Source organism: Manis javanica, chromosome 11 (assembly GCF_040802235.1).
Source record: "Manis javanica isolate MJ-LG chromosome 11, MJ_LKY, whole genome shotgun sequence".
Taxonomy (NCBI): domain Eukaryota; kingdom Metazoa; phylum Chordata; class Mammalia; order Pholidota; family Manidae; genus Manis; species Manis javanica.
The window spans coordinates 2,015,326-2,036,375 of NC_133166.1; the positions used below are offsets into that span (position 1 = coordinate 2,015,326).

A 21,050-nucleotide genomic window follows, 5' to 3' on the forward strand; every position below is an offset into this window, starting at 1 on the left:
ACATAAAACAGAAATGTGTTCAAGTGCTAGAGAATGTAACCAATATGTGAAAGTGAGAATGTACAGCCTGAGTCATAAGTGCTTTTCAAAGCTGTATGTTTATCTTACATTGACCTTTATGTTTGCAGTAATTAATATAAAGCATATGAAGAAACTATAGATGATTTGGGGACCTCATTGAAATGAATGGAAAACTCTCAGTTTCAATCTTCATAATGATTATTTACCCAAGAGAGTTTTCTAGTCTTTAAGAATGTATCTGAAACATATTTGAAAAAACTAAAAAATTTGTGATGTCTATACCTACTTGTTAGTATCTTAACTAATCTCAATAAAGCCTTATGGGCAGAACTAGAATTAGATGTTTTTCAAACTATGTTGAAAGGATAATTAGTCCCATGAGATGTGACAAAATTTCTCAGATATTAAGAATGCATTGCTACAAGTAGCATTTGTTGAAAGTGTGAATATATTCTCAAATACAGAAACATTAATGAGTGGTCAACATCTCCAGTGGAGGCTGCGGTGTGCTGAATTTTATCAATTGGGGTCCAATCTACAAGAACTTTTTTCCATTACTTTTAGAGCTTCCATTACCTCCTTATTTCTCAAACTATAGATCAGCGGGTTCAAACCGGAATCACGATACCATAAAATACGGAGGCCACTTTTATGTTCTCCTCAGAATTATCCGAATGAGACTGCACATACATGTAACATAGGGTTCCACAGAAAATGGTGACGGCTGCCAGGTGGGAGGCACACGTGGAGAAGGCTTTTCTCCTCCGTGTGGCAGCAGACATCTGCAGGATGGTGGCGAGGACATACATGTAGGAAAAGATGACAATCAACGCAGTGAACATCAAGTTAAATCCCACAAAGACAGTCAGTAGGATGATGTTGATGTCAGTGTTGGTGCCCAAGAGGGCAGAAACTGGGGAACATCACAGAAAAAATGATTGATGGTATTGGACTTGCAGAAATACAGAGAAAATGTAAACCCTGTGTGCACAGAAGCATTTATGGAGCCCATGACATAGGAACGACATGAGACTCTTCAGGACATGATTACAGGGTAGTGAAGTGGCTTACAGATGGCAACATATCGGTCCACTGCCATGGGGGCTAGGAGGTAAGAGTCAGTGGTTGCAAATATTGCATAAACCAGTAATTGCAATACACAGCATTTGAAGGATATGGATTTATTTTCTACTAAGAAGCTTTTGTAGCATCTTGGGAGTGATAGTGGAGCTATTGCACATACCAACAAAAGCCAGATGCTGTAGGAAAAAGGACATGGATATCTGAACTCTGGAATCTGTGTTGATGAGTAGAATCATTCCAACATTACCCACCATGGAGGTCACATAGATGATTAGAAATACAATGAAGTACTGACACTTTTCTTGGGTGCCAAATCCCAGAAGAAAAAATTCAGTCACGTCAGGGCTAGTTCCTTCTGTCATGGCTACTGATGTCTAGAGAGGACAAAGAGGAGGACCAAAAAAAGAAGGGAGATATTTCTGTGACTTCTTGAAGGAAAAAAGGCTTTTACATTTCAGTCTTCATTTTTGAATTAGATTTTCATGGCACAACATTCACAACAGTTTATGGCTTTCCAAGTATTCTTCTTTTTTCTTGAAAAATAACTACCACAAAAAAAGTGGTATGTGAACTATGGATTCCTTTTGAAAATGAAGATTTCATAGAAGATGAATGACTACAAATACGTGTGATTCTAAGAAACACAGCATTCCACAGGTTGAGTATTTTAAACAGGTATCCCTATTTGCCTGTAACAATATTCAATTATGCTTTTGTACCTTTTCAACAACCTGTAGTGTTTCTCAGCCATTCATCATTTTGATCCAGATCAATATCCTGATATTAGTAGCATTAATTAGAGATTGAGCATTATTTATGGTCAGATATATTTAAATATCACAACTATTCTTGGCATGCAGCTCCATCTTTACAAGCCTGAGAGTCCTCTAATGTTATATATATATGTGTGTATGTATACACACACAGACCTCTGAGAGATAGTCTTGCATTTCAGATTGGAGTATTTTTCTTTTTAATTAGAGCCTAGCAGCAAGACAAATCATATAATAACAATGTTATTAATAGATAATAATGGGTTATTGCCAAATCATAAATTTTTTTTCTACATTGAGTCCTGCTACCTCTGTTTCTGGTTTGGTGTACAGCTGAGGTGTTTTGATCCATTATTTGTCATGTACTGCAAACCCTCAAACTCCCATATTCTAGAGTCTTTGAAACACCATTCCACACTGCTGAGCACGGCTTATATATCAGAATGAGCAGAAACTGACTTGCAGCTCATCCACACATTTTTCTTTTCTTCTGGGCAGAGTTAAACCCCCTCCTTCCAAACTTCCTTACGTGCGGTTGTGATACCATGTTCTGCTGATGGAAAGTGGGCAGAAGTACTGAATGTGACGTGTGCGCTCGAACCAGCAACTCCCTGCTGTTTACAAATGGGAACTGTATGACTTTCTACTCCCTTTCTTCCTCACCTGCTGGTTGGATATTGACATTGAGGGAAACTTTGGAAGCCATGTGTTAGGGTTGCCAGATAGAACATAGCAAACTCAGTTAGATTTGCATTGCAGATGAAAAACATAATTTTTGTAGCATAAGTATAATCTAAGGACTATATGGGAAATACATAACACATGTCTCACTGTTAATCTGAAATTCACATTTAATTGAGTGTCTTGTATTTTATTTACTGACTCTGGCAGACACACCTGTGATGCCTTTTTATTCTCTTTCAGGCTGGGCTCTTGAATGACTGTGTAGAGCAAGGTCCCCCTGCCAGCAACTCATTTCCCCTGCTGGATTTTATGTGGTTGGGAACTTCTATTGTGATAAGACTTGTACTGAGATACTGGGCATGTATTTATTGCAACAGCTAGTCTATTTCATTCCACTGTCACTGCAGTCATGCTTTGCCTGTTCATGAGGGACCTTTAGTCTTCTGAGACATGGTAATTTGGAGACTGCTCAGGGACGACGGGAGTCTTGTAGGTGTGAGTCTTTGTATCATTCAGAATGCATTATTCTGCAAAAAAGAAAGCTTAACTTATAGTATTTATTTTTGTTCTCTATATATTGTCATTATTTTGTTCTCTATAAATTGTCTGGAATATTGTAATATTTGTCTTTCTAGGATTAATTAAAGTTAATCATTTAATAAGTTCTCTAAACCTATCATAAGTGTCAAATGGCAACTGCATGTGAAGATGTGGCTGCATAATGGGATCAAATTTCATATGCTATATATCCCCCAAAATGAAGATTAATATTTTCCCAGAAATATTACCTTTAAATGAATATTGTCCTATGCATTGTGCTTTGGGTGCTAAATATTTAATGCCAGTGATAATGCCTCTAACAAAATAGTCTCTGAGACTTTTCCATTGGTAATTGCTTTCAGCATCGTAAACACGATTTCATGAGTATAAATCAAGAGTAGTAAATTTTTCCTTTTGATAAAATTCAACATCAATTCATGATAAAAACTCTCAGCAAAATGGGTATGGAGGGCATATGCCCAGCATAATAAAGGCCATATATGACAAACCGAGAGCTCATACTTAATAGTGAAAAGCTGATATCTTTTCCTCTAAGATCAGGAATAAGATAAGGATGTCCACTCTCTCCACTTTTATTCAACACAGTACTGGAAATCCTATCCATGGTAATCAGACAGACGAAGAGATGAAAGGCATCCAATTATGTAAGGAAAAAGTTAAGTGTCACTATTTGCAGATGACATGATATTATGTATAGAAAACCCTAAAGACTCCACCAAGAAGTATTAGAACTAATAACTGCATTCAACAAAGTTGCAGGATACAAATCAATATAAAGAAACCTGTTGCATTCCTACCTAAAAACAATGAACTAGGAGAAAGGGATATCAGGAAAACAATTCCATTTACAATTGCATCAAAAAGAATACAACATCTAGGAATAAACCCAACCAAAAAGGGGAAAGAGCTATACTCTCAAAACTATAGAAGTCATGAGAGAAATTAAAGACGCAAATAAATGCAACTCTATTTAGTGCTCATGGATAGGAAGAATTAATACTGTCAAAAATGGCCATACTGCCAAGCAATATATGGATTCAATGCAATCTGTATGAAAATATCATTAGCAGTTTTCAATGATCTAGTGCAAATAATCCTAAAATTCACATGGAAATCCAAAAGACCCCAATGGCTAAAGCCATCCTGAGAAAGAAGAACAAAGCTAGGAGTATTAAGCTCCCTGACTATAAGCTATACTTCATAGCTATGGTAATAAAAATAGTTTGGTACTGGCACAAGAACAGACCCATAGACCAATGGAACAGAATAGAGAGCTTAGCTATATACCCATGCAAATATGGTCAGTCAGTATATGATAAAGGAGCCATGAGTATACAATCTAGAAAGACAGCCTTTTCAATAACTGATGCTCGGCAAATAGGACGGATACATGCAAGAGAATGAAAATGGATTACTGTCTACCTCCATACACAAGAGTAAACTGAAAATGGATCAAAGACATGAATGTAAACCATGAATCTATAAAACTCTAATAAGAAAACATACGCAAAAATCTCTTGAACATAAGTATGAGCAGTTTTATCCTGGACACATCTACTCAGGTAAGGGAAAAAAATAAAAAATGAACAAGTAGAACTACATCAACTAAAAAGCTTCTGTACAGCTAAGGACACCAACAGCAGAACAAAGAGGCATCCCACAGTATGGGAGAATATATCTGTAATCAATTCACCCAATAAAGGGGTTAACATAAAAATATGCAAAGAATTCATATGCCTCAACACCAAAACAACAAATAACCTGATTAAAAAATGGGTGCAGGCCCTGAGTAGGCATTTATCTAAAGAAGAAATACAGATGGCTAGAAAGCACATGAAAAGATGCTCCACACTTCTAATCATCAGGGAAATGCAAATCATATCCACAATGAGATATCACATCACACCAGTTACAATGGCTGCTATCTGAAAGACAAGAAATATCAAGTGTTGGCAAAGATGTGAAGAAATGGGAACCTTCCTATACTATTGGTGGGAATCTAAATCAGTACAACTGCTGTGGAAAGCAGTGTGGTTTCTCAAAAAATCAAAAATAGAAATTCCATTTAACCCAGTAATTCTAGTCCTAGAAATTTACCGAAGGAAACAAAATTCCTGATTCAAAATGATATATGCACCCTATGTGTGTTGTTCACTTTTTACAGTAGCCAAAGTATAGAGGCAACCTGTGTCCATCAATAGATGAGTGGATAAACAAGAGGTGGTACATATATATACACAATGAATATTATTCAGCCACAAAACAGAAATCCTGCCATTTGCAATGACATGGATGAATCTAGAGCATATTATGCTCAGTGAAATAAGCCAGGCAGAGAAAGGCAAAAAGCAGGTGATTTCACTTATTTGTGGAATATAAAAATGAAGCAAAACAGAATGAAGAAAACAGCAGTAGACTCATAGATACTGTGGGAGGTGTTGGGGTGGGTGGATCGGGATGCTGAGAGATCTAAAGGGGCACAAAAATTATCAATCATAATATAAGTTGGTTACAGCGACAGTAGTACAGCATGGAGAATATAGTCAGTGATTCTGTAGCATCTTTGCATGTTGATAGATAGTAACTGCACTAGTGGGGGTGAGGGTTGGGTAACTGTTGAACCACTGTGTTGTATACTTGAAACCAATATAAGATTGTATATCAACCATACTGCAATAAAAAAATTCACTAATATTGAAAATAAAAAGAATAACACAAATGTGAACACTATGGGAAAATGAAATTTTATTGAATGTTTTCAAACACATTATCTCATTATTTTGTCAACTTGGGTGATTTCTAACCACATGTCTTATGAAAATAAAATAATGACAATAAAAATGCATTTGCATAGTATTCTTCAACAAAAAAGGAATTGAGACTCTGTCATAGTGATTGCCTGGATGTGTTTAGGCCACTGGATGGGCTAATGTAATTGGATGATGGGAGTTTTGGGATGTGTCCTATCAGTTCCAACCCCAGCAGGCACATGAGACTAACAGTACATCCTGAACCTCTGAACCTTGGGAGAGGTTGGGAAGTAAAGATCAGCCACATGAGCAATACGCTTTTGTGACAGTTACTGACCCAAAGAGCCCTTCTAAAACATGCGCTGTTATGAGAACAGTTACTGGTAGTGTGCTGTAGCTGGTATTCTTTCTAATTTTAGTGACTACCGTCCAGTTTTCTGTGTGTAATCTCTCTTCTTGCATTCAGTAAGACTTAATGAGCACTGAGTACATTCCTGAAATTATTAGATGCTGGGGATACAATCTGATCAAAACACAAATCATCGTGTTTATAGAGATTAAATTTGAGTGCTTCCATATAAATACCTTTGGCCAGATAAATCATATTTGGTAAGTGAATTTAAATTAACTTGTTACAGCAGCAGTAGAAAGCCAATACAATACCCATTCACAACATTTTGCAAAAACGATAGCTTCATGTCAAAACCAGGATGTTGACATCGATTCATCCCACTGATATTATTCAGGTATCACTTTTTACTACTACCCTTTTTCTGTGTGTGTTTGTATAAAGTTCTATAAAATAAGTTCGACATGTGTAGGCTTTCTGGACTCAACACCACAGTTAAGCTAATGAATAGTTTCCATACCACAGGGATTGCCTATTATTGTTTTTTATAACATCTCTACCCGTCCTTCCGCACTCCATTCTTCTTCCCTCCTCTATCCCTGACCTAGGAAAACATTTTGTCCTACATTCTAAAATATTGCCAACTTTAAAATGTGTCATTTAAATGGAACCATACAGTCTATAACCTTTGGGATTGGCTTTTTTCATTCAGTACCAATTCCCTGGAGATTCATCAAGGGAATTGATACACACAAGTGTTGTTGAGCGTTGGGCTTCTGCTTCATGGATATTTGCTTAGTCTTTGTCTTGTCAGGCCTTCAGCATCCTTCCAGTCCCTTCTCTCTGGCTCCTGGGCTGCTAGTGTGTAAATAAGCCCTGTATCTCTATCCCTTCCTTTTTTTTTTTTTGTTAAAGGAGTGTTTTATTTTATTTTTTGCGTAACTCAAGTGCATCTTAGTCTCCAACTAGAGGTACTGTGTGATTGAATTATGGGCCCCCAGTGATTGTAGGGGGCCCTCAGTAAATGTACTAGGCCCTCAGTAAATGTTTGAAATTGCAGCTCAATCAGTGGATGGGTGCTCAAGGTACTGATTCACTCAAGATAGGGGGTGTATTTTCCTTTTCTTCTCAATCCTGGCTGGGCCAAACAGACTAAAGTGTGGCTGATGGTTTATGAAATAATGTGTGGTTGTATAATATTGGGCCATTGATACTCTACATAATATCAGAACGGAAGGCCCTGTCCTGGCTAAGTGCTAACAATTGCTAATCATTCCTGATTCAAACCCAGATCAACTGTCTCCTCCACAGATGCCTCAGGGATTGCATTGGTCTTGCTGATTTGTCACAGACCTTGTTTCCTTTGGGATTCCTGCCACCTCAGTATTGAATGCAGATTCCCATGTGATTCTCCACTTTGCACCTTGTTTCCGGTGGGGCCCCTTAGACTTCCCAACATGTAGCAAGTTTTTCTTTGTTTTATCCTTTTCTCCCAGCTTTACTGAGATATAATTGATGGGATCCATTCATATTTAAGGTGTATCAGTTGATAAAGGTACACATTGCTTAGTGATCACCATAATCAACCTCCTTAGCATATCCATCAACTGACATAATTATAATTTCTTTTTCTTTTTCTGTGATGACAATGCTTAAGGTCACCTTGCTGGCAAATTTCTGGTTGTGACACAGTATATTAACACTAGTCCCATGCTGTACACTGGTCTTCTGTTTTCCTCTCCAGGGCCTCAGGACACTCTCTGTGTCCTTTGCCAATGGCCACTCAGCAACTGCCCCTGGTCCTGGTCTTTAAGATACTCGGACCTCCCTTCCCACTGAGGGTCTTCCTTGATGAAGACAGATTCTTCGCTGGGAGAGTCTGCTCCTCCTATACTGACTTCAGGTGAATTTTTCATCCTCCATTACAATTCATACCGGATATCGTATTTGAAAACATATCTTCCCATGCAGAATAGTCCTTCTGCTTTTTAGTAGTACATTTTCTTGGAATTTCTCTAGAATGTCTGGTGTGAAACTTGATCTTTTTGCTAGTTCTCATGGCATCTCTAGATTATGAGTGGGTTTCCATCACTTTCCCTCAGTCTATCCATTCCAGCTTTTTTGTCAACAGTTTATGTTTCTGATTTAAAGAGATCTTGGCCTCCGTTCAACTTCTCCCTCTATTTCTAGTTTAAAGTTAGTTGTCTGGACTAAAATGATTGTTATATCTTTAATAAATGAGTGATCACTATTTAGATTTTTAGATCTGTCTATATTCTAGATGGATCTAGATTTTCTATTTCTGTTGGAGAGAGAGAAAATGTTTCCAGAAGTTTCCTTACCTTTTGCAAGAAATCATACAATAAAGAGATGGATTCAGAATAAAGAGGGTAATGAATGCTGAAGTAATAACATTACATAAAACAGAAATGTTTTCAAGTACTAGAGAATGTTACCTAGTATGGGAATATGTGAATATAGAGCCTGAATCATCAATGCTTTTCAAAGCTGTACATTTATTTTGCACTCAGCTTTATGCAGTAATTGAAATAGAATATATGCAGAGACTCTTTGTAGAATATTTAGGGACCTTGTTAAAATGAATGGAAAAGAGTGAACTTCTATTTTAATAATGATTATATACAAAACAGAGTTGTCTAGTCTTTCAGTATGTCTCTGAAATACATTTGAAAGAACTAAATAACTTATGATGTCTATACATACTTGTTAGTATTTTAAATAATCTCAGTAAAACCCTTTATGGGTAGAATTAGATGTTGGAATACAAAATTAGAATTAGATGTTTTTCAAATTACAATAAAATTAAAATTAGTCCCATGAGATATCACAAAATTTCCTGCATACTGAGAATGCATCATTTAAAAGAGGTAGCATTGGTTTAAGGTGTGCCCATGTTCTAAATTTCAGAAACAATAGAGTGGTCAAAATCTCTCGTGGAGGAGGTGATATGCTAAATTTTAACAATTTGGGTCCAATCTACAAGAACTTTTTCCCCATTAATTTTACAGCTTCCTTTACCTCCTTATTTCTCAAACTATAGATCAGCGGGTTCAACATCGGAATCACAATACCATAAAATACGGAGGCCACTTTCATATTCTCCTCAGAATTATCAGAATGAGGCTGCACATACATGTAACATAGGGTTCCACAGAAAATGGTGACGGCTGTCAGGTGGGAGGCACACGTGGAGAAGGCTTTTCTCCTCCCTGTGGCAGAAGACATCTGCAGGATGGTGGCGAGGATATACATGTAGGAAAAGATGACGACCAACACAGTGAACATCAAGTTAAATCCCACAAAGACAGTTATTAGTATGATATTGACATCAATGCTGGAGCACGAGAGGGCAAGAATTGGGGGGCCATCACAGAAAAAGTGATTGATACTATTGGACTTGCAGAAGTACAGAGAAAATGTAAACCCTGTGTGCACAGAAGCATTTATGAAGCCCATGACATAGGACCCACATACCAACTGCATGCACACTCTTTGGGACATGATTACAGGGTAGTGAAGTGGTTTACAGATGGCAACATATCGGTCCACTGCCATAGCAGCCAGGAGGTAAGGGTCAGTGGTCGCAAATGCTGCATAAACCAATAATTGTATTACACAGCTTTTGAAGGATATAGATTTATTTTCTACTATGAAGTTTTGCAGCATCTTGGGAGTGATAGCAGAGGTATAGCACATATCAACAAAAGCCAGATGTTGTAGGAAAAAGTACATGGGTGTCTGAAGTCTGGAATCTGTCTTGATAAGTAGGATCATTCCAACATTACCCACCATGGAGGTCACATAGATGACTAGAAATACAATGAAGAGGATATATCGAAACTTGTGTTGTGAAGCAAATCCCAGAAGAAAAAATTCCGTAATGTCAGTGCTGTTTCCTTTCATGGCTACTGAAGTCTACAGAGGACCAAGGGGAGGATGCAAAAAAAAGGTGGGGGGGGAGATATTTGTGACTTCTTTAAGGAAAAAGGTTTTTATATTTCAGTCCTTTCTGAATTATATTTTCATCACAAACACTCGCCACAGGGTTTAGTGCTTTCCAAGTATTTTATTTGCTTGATAAATAACTACCACAGCAAAAGTCGTAGGTGAGCCATGGACTCAGTTTGAAAATGATGATTTCATAGAAGAACAAAGACTATAAATATGTGTGATTCTAAGAAATATAGCTTCCCACAGGTTTCCAGTATTTTAAACAGGTTCCCTATTTCTTAAAACAGTATTCAAATATGACTTCATACGTTTTCAACTGCCTGTAGTGTTTCTCAGCCATTCATCATCTGGATCCAGTCTTGCATTTACTATGGGTATGTTTTTCTTTTAAGTTAGAGCCTAGCAGCAGGACAAATCATGTGACCAATCTATTCATAGATAATAATGGCTTATGTTAAAATGTAATTTTGTTTCTACTTTGAGTCCTTCTACCTCTGTACCTGGTTTGGTGTACAGCTGTGGTGTTTTCGTCCATGGTCTGTCATGGACTGCAAGCCCTCAACCTCCCCTATTCTAGAGTCTTTACTCTTAAACACTATTCCACATTGCTGAGCACTGCTCATACATCAAAATGTGCAGAAGTTGACTTGTAGCTCAGCCATATACTTGTCTTTTCTTCTGGACAGAGATACACCACCTCCAACCAAACTTCCTCATGTGTGGTTGGGATACATGTTCTGCTGATGGAACGTGGGTAAAAGTTCTGACTGCTACGTGTAGGCTTGACCCAGCATCTCCCTGCTCCTTTCAGTCTGGTACCATAGACTTTCCATTCCCTTTTTTCCTCACCTGCTGCTCGGATACTGATCTTCAATATGAAGTTTAGATATTTGGAAGCCACGTGTTAGGGTTGCCAGATAGAATACAGCACACTCAGTTAAATTTGAAATGCAGATAAACAACATAATTTGTGTAGTATAAGTATAATCTAAGTACTGCCCGGGAAATATTCCACTGCCTGCAGTCATGCTTTGCCTGTTCCTGAGGAACTTTTAGTTGAGACATGATAATTCAGAGACTGCTCAGTAAAGAATGGAGTCTTGTGAGTGTGAATCTTTGTATCATTCAGAATGCATTATTCTGCAAAAAAGATGGCTTAATTTATATATTTCAATGGCATTGTTTTGTTTTTCCTATAGATTGTATAATATTGTAATATTGTAATATTTGTCATTCATAGCCTTAATCAAAGTTAAACATTTAAAGAAGTTCTTGCAACATCACTGTCATAACATAACACTGTCAAAGGACAACCGTATGTGAGGATGTGGATGGAAAAATAACAGGATCAAACTTTATATGTCATATCTCCCCCCCAAAATTAAGATTAATATTTTCCCAGAAATTTTACTTTGAAATGAATATTATATTTACTGTTTTTAGGGTGCTAATAACAATGCCAGTGATAATGCCTTTAACAAAATAGTTTCTGAGAATTTTCCATTGGTAATTGCTTTCAGAATCTGAATCCCATTTTCTTTAGTATAACTCGAGTGGCAATTTTTTCCTTTGGGGGGTCATTAAATACCATTGAGAAGGTGGCAAGAATTACTTTTGAAAATCACATTCATCCTTCCCTTCCATGCAGTAGAATACAAAAGATAATGAGAAACTAGTTGGCAGAAAACACCAGAACCTGCTGGGTGAAGTATGACAAGGATCCTTAAGGAGGCGTACAGAGCTCCTGAGCAAGGAAGGAGGGGTCCGGCACCGAGGCTGGAGAGGGAACCGGCCAACCAGAGCGCTGGCCCTGAGGGGAGGCGAGGCTGCTGGAGGGCTTCTGACACTACGGGAGACACAGACCCCAGATGAAACACTTGGTATGCTGAGAGCATAAGGACTCAAACATATCATCTCAGTAAATTATGGCTTAGAAAAAGTGCCCTGAGAGAACACATCTCGTGCTTTGGCACACACGCACACACATGTTCCATCTCAGAACTGGCAACGACCTCCCTGGATTCACATGGGTTTGGGTTTAAATTTGTATTGCTAGATAAGAAATTCACAGCAAATTGTGTGTGGGCTTGTGAATAACTTAGCAACCTGGCAGAAACAAAGTAAAATCCCAAACAGGAACATACTAGATTCCTTCAGATTCCTTCAGATCAAAGCAGTGAAGCTGTAGTATAATCCAAAAACTTAATGAAAAAAAAAGCCGAAAGTCTTCCTGAGCAAAATGTTGCAGAAACAACACACAGAAGATATACATAGCATAGGGTTTGGGGTACTGAAACCTTCAGGTACAGTGTATAGTAACAGCGTTTTATTTTTTAAATTTCCATCACATTACCAGGGATGAAGTGATTGCTGTGGTCTTGGGTGGGGACCATCCCACAACCTTGATTCTAACCGCTTTGCTCCATCATTTTCAGTATGCACTGGATGATACATGTCTGCTTCTGCGTAAGTGGGATTTGCTTTGTTTTACTTACACCAGAGTTGTCTCCAGATGCTCTTTGTGCAACTGGTGCAGGCTGAGGTCTCTCTGTATGGTTCCTTCTAATTAGGGAGTTTATAGTCGGGGCCTAAGGGATCAATAGCTGCTCCACTGAGAATCTGAGTTTCTAGGGGCTGAGGAGGAATTGGAATAAACAATGTTCAGGATTTATTTTCTTCTGCAGAACATTTAAACTATGTAGTATGGATAAATTTAATTCATGTTTACTGTCATTAGGAACTCTGTGTGTGTGTTGCCTTGTTATAGAAAAACTCCTTTTTAAAAGTTTTCTTGCTCTAAATCAAGTTGAACAAGTTTTAATATGCCTAAGAATGTGTGTTTATGTCTCAAAAGTTGACTTTGTCACCATAACCAGTAAAATACTTGACTATCTGCAAAAGCGAGATGGGAAACTGGTATAAATTTAAGGGCATATGTCCCCAGTGTGACAAACAGAGTTGCTAATTTGAATCAATTTTTCATTATAACTGACTATTTGAAGAAAAATTTTACCCTTGATTCCTTCTTTCTTGTTTTCCAAAAATGTAACATTTAAAAATCAGTTCTGGATAAAAGCACCACTTCTCTGGTTCCATTTATGCCCTAAGAATATTTCAGGTGACAGTGTGTAGGATATGAGATTTTGAGAAGTATTTGGCTCTACAGCTGCTAGGTTACACCTTTAAGGTAACCAGTGAAAGGAGAAAGCCAGGTTCCAGGTCTGAAGCTTTCGGATTAACAAGCACACCCATAAAGGAGAATCGGTGTCAAAGGTTGTTGAATTGAAATCCAGCACTGCTTATTGCATGATCTGCATCCAGGTTAGGATGGGTTCCTGAGAGTATAGGAAAACCAAATACACATTGGTTCAGAAAGACTGGGACTTATATTTTCTTTCATCAAAATATTTGGGCTTTAAGGCTTGTATTTTGTAATTGGCTTTACTTGCACATAAGCTAGTTGCCTCACAATCTTACATGTCTACTAGTGTAAGACATCACATTCCTTTTTAAAGCACACACACAAAAAGGTACATGAGGGGAGGGTGACAACCACATACATGTTCTTCATGAGGAAAACAAAAGCTGTCCCCCAATCCAGCAAACTCCTGCTTACATCTTATTGGCTGGGAACGTGTTACATAGAGGAGCAGAAATCTCTGCCTTGCACAGTCTCCCCAGCTACCTGACTTAGTGTATGTGAGGTGGACGGCATTGTCTGTGCAACTAGTGGCGGGTTTCCTGTGGAATCTCTCTGCTTCTCTGCCTCAGGAATATCTCAGAAGCTGTGGTGATCTTGGGGAGCCCTCAAGCAATGGGAAGATGTGAATAATTGTGTCAACCTTCTGTTCTTCAAAGGGACAATTTTGTGGGACATTCTGCATAGTTCATCAAAGTCCCCTGTGGGTTGAGTTCCAGTTCCCAGAGTGAACGCCAGCTAAGTTATTCACCCTGTCCTTGCTGTTGTCTTCCTGCAGCCCGCACGTCATATTCCTTCTCTTTGCTGTCTCGGTAAGACCCCCGAAAAAGTTTAGCAAACAGCACATTGAGGGAATAATTCCCACCTATTATTACTCATGCCACTTCAGAACACCAGTCACAAGTTCAGGGATACTCAGAGCCACCCTTAGTTTTAGCTGGCTACAGATTTGGGGGTCTTGCTACAATCACCCTCAGGTTTGATAATTCACTAGAATGAGTCAGTGTTATGGACTGAATGTATGTGTCCCCGATATTTCATCTGTTGACAGTGTATTCTAAGTCCCAATGTGGTCGTGTTAGGTGGGGCCTCTGGAAGGATTAAGTCATGAGGCTGCAGTCCTAATAAACTCATTCTCTTATAAAAGAGGCCCCAGAAAGCAAACAGCACATCTGAGAGAACAGTTCTCACAGGACTAATGTGCCTTCAGACCATCAGTTGAAATTTCAGGGATCCTCAGAGCCACTCTCATTTTTGGCTGGCTACAGATTTGGGAGTCTCGCCACAATCATCCTCAGGTTTGATAATTCACAAAGTATGTGTTTCCCAAACTTCATTTATTGAAATCCTAAGTCCCAATGTGGTGTTGTTAGGAGGGGTGTTTGGAGGGATTAAGTCATGAGGGTGCATCTCTAATGAATGGGACTCATGCCCTTAGAGAGGAGGTGCATTCTATCTCTTTTTTCACCATGTGAGGATGCAAGGAGATGTGGGCAGTCTGCAACCCACAAGAGGGTTCTCACCAGAAACTTTACCATGGCATTTTATTTTTATTATAACAAAAAGATACAAATTAGAAGCAGGCAAAGGAAGAAATGCACTGGGAGAACCTATGAGTATTTCAATCAGGAAGCTTCCATCATCCTCACTGATGCATGTTGGGTAGATTCTGTGTACAACCCCCCACATGGCAATACTCCTGGAGTATTGCCAAGCAGGGGGGCTCAGCTGAGCCTGTGGTGTCCACAGTTCCATTTAGGGCTGTAGGACAGATTGCTCATCTGGCTGATCTGCGATTCTCATTCTCTCCAGGAGGTTCAGGGTATATTGTTAGTGGCAAGTTCCTCTTGAGGTTGGAACTGATAGGGCATGACCCAGATCTGCTGTCATATATTACATCATTAGACTGTCCCGGGCCCCAGGCCTCCAGGTCACATATATTACATCATTAGACTGTCCCGGGCCCCAGGCCTCCAGGTCACATATATTACATCATTAGACTGTCCAGGGCCCCAGGCCTCCAGGTAACAAAGAGACTCCTATTTGGAAGGGCTCTTTAGAGATCACCTCCCAGTAGGTGAAGGCAAGGGGCAGACTCCCCTTTAGGTAAGTTTGATTCTTCACCACAGCAGTTCCCACATACGGTGCCTTCACCCAAGGCCATATCCTAGGAATAAAAACTAAGATACGTGTCACCCTGGCTACAATGGAAGCTAAGAAGTAAAATGTCTCTTCCTGGCTTCATCACCTTCCTTACAAAATAGGAGTTGTTTTAGTAGGGAATAAGAGAATTGCTAATGGATAGAAAACCAGCTATATTTTGTATGGTTCATCAATACCCATAAAGGATGTTAGGTTTGTCATCTTTCTACTCTGTGGGTGTTCTCTTGTCCATGTCATTCTTGTGACTGCACCTTTTTTGTGAGATGCTGCATTTTCTTTAATCCTGGTGTAGACTGATATTTTCTATAAAGTTAGCCATCTTGCTAATCACTGAGTTCAATTTTTGGTTGACTAACTGAGCCTCTATCATAGTGCTTGTGTGGAGACTTGGGCCACTGGGTACTCTAACAATGTAGTTGATGATGGGAGCTTTGGGACTTGCCCAATCCTTTCCAATCTCTAGAGGAATTTGGGACTAACTGTGTACCCTGGACCTCTAGTGTTTGGAAACTAAATATCAGCTGCATGAACAATACCCTTTCATGATAGTTGCTGGACCCAAAGAGCCCTTCCAAAACATAGGCTGGTATGAGAACAGTTAGGTGTACAGGCTGTGGCTGGTATTCTTTCTAATTTTTGTGAGTACACTTAAGTTTTCTGTGTTTACCTCTCTTCCTGCCTTCAGTAAGAATCAAAGAGCACTGAATATTATCAGATGATGAGGATACAATCTGAGCAAAATATAAATCATCACTGTGTCTACAGAGGTTAAATTTGAGTGTTTCTCATATATATACCTGTGGTAGTATGAATCAGCTTTAACTACTACATTCATTACAGCAGCAACAGAAATCCATACACCCCACCTCACCCCCAAAGGTGACATTTTACAGAACTACATTGTAATATCACAACCAGGATATTGACATTGATGCATCCCATTGACGATCTTATCCAGGCATCACCAGTTTTACTACTACTCATTTTGTGTATGTGTTTGCATAAAGTTCTATAAAATGTTTAACCTGTGTAGGTTTCTGTACTCAACACCACCGTCAAGATACTAAACAGTTTCCAAATCATAAAGATCTCCTGTATTGCTTTTTTGTAACGATGTCCATCCCAGCCTTCCCCCCTCCTTCCCTCTTCCCTTCTCAATCTATCCCTAACCCATGGAAACCACTAATCTCCATTTCTAAAATATTTTCAGTTATCAAATATGTTACGCAAATGGCACCATACAGTCTATAACCTTTGGCATTGGCTATTTTCATTCATCTTAATTCCCTGGACATTCATTGAAGTGTTTTGTGTATCAACAATTCATTCATTTTTATTCTTGAGTTCTCTTTCTTTTTAGGAGGGTTTCCTCTTGATGGCTGATCTTAGGGCTTCTGCTTCATGGATATTTGCTTAGGATTCATTTGTCTGGTCTTCAGCTACTCTTTTAGTTGGTTTTCTGAGACTCCTGGGCTGGTATTCCAGTCTGTGAATACTAGAGTGAGTCCTACATCTCAATCCCTCCCTTTCCCTGGGTAACAATGTCATCTTCTCTTTTCCTGCCCCTTCTCCAACCCGTCCATCTTCCTCCTCCTCTCGCTTTCACTCCTCTTAGTGCCTCCTTTCCTCACCTCCCCCTCCTCTACCTTCTTTCTCTCTTTTTTTTTTTTGAGTAATTCAGATGCTTCCTAAATCTCCTATTAGAGATACCACCTGATTTAATTACAGGCCCCGAGTGATTCTATACTTGGCCCTCAGCACATGCTTGAAAGTGCAAGTAAAAAAGTAGATGGGTGCACAAAGTACTGATCCAATCAAGAATGGGTCAATATTTTCATCTTGTCTCAGTCTACCTGGGTTGGGTCTAAACAGCCTAATGTGTAGCTGCTGTTTTATGAAATAATGTAGGATCCTGTAACATTGGGCCATTAGTACTCTGTATAATGTGAGAAAGGAAGGTACTGTCTTGGGTGAGTGGTAACAATTGCTAATCATTCTGGGGTCAGAACGCAGATAAATTACTTCCTCCTTCATGTAAGCCGCAGCAATTTTGCTGGTTTTGTTGATTTATCACAGAGCTCATTTCTTTTGTGATTTCTTTCATGTCAGTACTGAATGCCGAGTACTATGTGATTCTTCATTTTGCACCCTATTTCCAGTTTGGCCACTTAGATTTCCCCACATTACTAAGATTTTCTTTGTTTCATCATTTCTTCCTTAGCTTTATTGAGGTATAATAGAAAAATCTGTATATATTTAAGGTATATAATTTGATAAAGTTGTACATTACAAGATGATCACTGCAATGAACCTCATTAACATATCCATCAATTTACACAGTTATCATTTTCTTTCTTTTTCTGTTTTATCAGTGACAATGCTTGAAATGTATCCTCTTAGCAAATTTCAGGTATGGGCTATATTATTTGAACAATAGCTCCCGTGCTGTACGTAGTCTCCAATTTCCCCTCCAGAGTCTCAGGACTTCCTCTGTGTTGCAATGACTATCCAGCAACTGTCCGTAGTCATGGTCTTTGACGATACTTAGACCTTCCTTATGTAGAAGGTCTCCCTTTATTAAAACAGACTCTTTGCTGGGGAGATTCTAGTCATCCTATATTGACTTTAGTTGAAGTTTTTCCTCTTTTAAATTTCATACAGGATATTGTATTAGAAAAATATATCTTTTTATGTTGCCCAGTTGTTTCAGTGCTGTTACTCAGTACATTTTCTGGGCAGTTTGTTAGACTGGTGTTATTTTTGTGTAAACTTGCTCTGTCTCTAGTATGGCATCTCCAGATTCATGTGAGGCTTTCCATCACTTACCCTCAACCAATCTACTAAAGATCTAGGTCAACAATTAATTCTCCTGATTGAAAGGATATTGGCCTCCTTTCAACTTCTCATTGAATTCTTGGTTTAAAGCTTTTTTTCAAGGCTAAACTGACTGGCATGCTTTTCATAAATTAGTGATAATTGTTTAGGATTTTAGATCCATCTGCAGTCTAGATTTTCTATCCCTTCTGGAGAGAGATATAGAAAATGTTTCTTGAAGTTTCTTTATCTTATTCAAGAAAGACATGAATTCAGGATAAAGTCAGTAACTACTGACAAAAATAAGTTATAACATCACATAGAAATACAGATTGCAAGGGCTAGAGAATGTATCAATGGGAATATTAGAATGTAAAGCCTCAGTCATAAGGTGCTTTTCAGAGCAGAACATTTACTTTACCTTCAGGCTTATGTAATAATTGGAAAAGAATATATGAAAAGACACTTTGTAGAAAATTTAGGGAAATTTTTAAATGAATGGAAGATAATGAACTTCAAATTTTGTATTGACTATACACAAATTGGGGTTTCTAGTCTTTAAGAACATATCTGAAATATATGAAACTGCTAAATATTTTGTAAAGTATACATCTTAATATTTTAAGTAATTTCTATAAAGCGCTTCTTCATTTGTAGTAATATATTTAAGGGATATTCACATGTAGTAATATCCCTTCATGTGTAGTAATTATATTCAAACTAGCATTCATGTGTAGTAATATATTCAAGCTATAATTAAGGGAAAATTAGTCCCATGAGATGTTACAATATGTTCAGCATTTAAAAAACTTATCTCTTGAAAAGGCAGCATTAATTTAAAGTGTGCGCATGGTCCCAATTTTAGAAACATTAGTGGTCAAACATCTCTAGTGGAGGTTGTGATGTGCTGAAGTTTAACAATTTGGGTTTAGTCTAAAACATTTTTCCCCATCACTTTTAGAGCTTCTTTTACTTCCTTATTTCTCAAACTGTAGATCAGCGGGTTTAACATCGGAATCACAATACCATAAAATACGGAGGCCACTTTCATATTCTCCTGGGAACTATCAGAATGAGGCTCTAAGTACATGTATGATAGGGTTCCATAGAAAATGGTGACAGCTGTCAGGTGGGAGGTGCATGTAGAGAAAGCTTTTTTCCTCCCTGTAGCAGAAGACATCTTCAGGATGGCAGCCAGAATATATATGTAGGAAAAGATGACAACCAAAATAGTGAACATCAAATTAAATCCCACGAAGACAATTAGTAGCATGATGTTGACGTCAGTGTTGGAGCATGAGAGGGCAAGAATTGGGGGACCATCACAGAAAAAGTGGTTGATAGTGTTGGACTTGCAGAAGTACAGAGAAAATGTAAACCCTGTGTGCACAGAAGCATTTATGGAGCCTATGACATAGGAACCACATGCCAATTGGATGCAGACTCTTCGGGACATGATTATGGGGTAGCGAAGTGGCTTACAGATGGCAACATATCGGTCCACTGCCATGGCAGCCAGGAGGTAACAGTCACTGGTCGCAAATGTTACATAAACCAATAATTGCATTACACAGCCCTCGAAGGATATGGATTTATTTTCTACTACGAAGTTTTGCAGCATCTTGGGAGTGATAGCGGAGGTATAACACATATCAACAAAAGCCAGATGTTGTAGGAAAAAGTACATGGGTGTCTGAAGTCTGGAATCTGTCTTGATGAGTAGGATCATTCCAACATTACCCACCATGGAGGTCACATAGATGACTAGAAATATAACAAAGAGGACATATCGAAACTTGTGTTGTGCAGCAAATCCCAGAAGAAAAAATTCCGTAATGTCAGTGCTGTTTCCTTTCATGGCTACTGAAGTCCACAGAGGACAAAGGGGAGGACCAGTAAAAGAAGGGAAATCTTTGTTACTTCTTGAAGGAAAAGGCTCTTACATTTCAGTCATCTTTTTGAATTAGATTTTCAAGGCAAATGCTCTCAACGGGGTTTATTGCTTTCTATGTATTTCTTCTATTTTCCTGATAAGTTTTCACCACAGCAAAAGTGGTATGTGAACGATGGATTCATGTTCAAAATGAAGATTTTGCAGAAGAAGCCTGACTGCTAACATGTGTGATTCTAAGAAAAATAGATTTGCACACTTCTCCATTATATTAAAGAGGTATTCATATTTGCTTAAAGCAATATTCAAATATAATTTTCAACAACCTGTAGTGTTTCTCAGCCATTTATCATCTGGATCTTAGTCAATTTCCTGAAATTAGTAGCATTAGAGAAATTTTCGGAGCTTTATTCATGGTCAAATATGTTTGAACATTTTCTTACAATTATTCTTAGCAATGCAATGTGTGTATACACACACACACACACACACACATATACATATGGATTTCTGAGAGATAGTCTTGCATTTTCCAGTGCATTGTTTTTTGTTTTAGTCATAGCCTAGCAGCAGGACAAATCATCTTGTAATTATTTTATTAATACATAATGATAGCTGATTTTTAGTCATAAGCTTCTCTGTTTCCTACTTTGAATCCTGTTACCTCTGTAACTGGTTAGGCATTTGGCTGAAGTGTTTTCATCCATCATCTGTCATGTACTGTAAGCCCTCAAACTCGCCTATTCTAGAGTCTTTATTCTTAAACATCATTCCACATTGCTGAGCACTG

At 38.3% G+C, this 21,050-nt stretch overlaps 2 protein-coding genes and 1 pseudogene across 2 annotated transcripts; all 3 read right to left on the reverse strand.

The window, feature by feature from the left end:
* Positions 1-399: 399 nt before the first annotated feature.
* LOC108409777 (olfactory receptor 5AK2-like) lies at positions 400-1,564 on the reverse strand (annotated as a pseudogene).
* A 7,654-nt stretch (positions 1,565-9,218) lies between these two features.
* On the reverse strand, positions 9,219-10,145 carry LOC140844135 (putative olfactory receptor 5AK3). Its single transcript, XM_073215611.1, has one exon. It carries the CDS (start codon positions 10,143-10,145, stop codon positions 9,219-9,221), a length of 927 nt encoding a protein of 308 aa, XP_073071712.1.
* A 9,138-nt stretch (positions 10,146-19,283) lies between these two features.
* Positions 19,284-20,334, reverse strand: LOC108409775 (putative olfactory receptor 5AK3). The gene is given in 2 exon segments (XM_036996805.2): positions 19,284-19,318; positions 19,321-20,334. Coding segments are annotated over 2 exon segments (942 nt in total). The 5' UTR covers positions 20,228-20,334.
* Positions 20,335-21,050: the final 716 nt, after the last annotated feature.

Excerpts from the sequence above, each read along its gene's own strand:
- LOC140844135 (XM_073215611.1), bottom strand. The coding sequence starts at position 10,145 with ATGAAAGGAAACAGCACTGACATTACGGAATTTTTTCTTCTGGGATTT.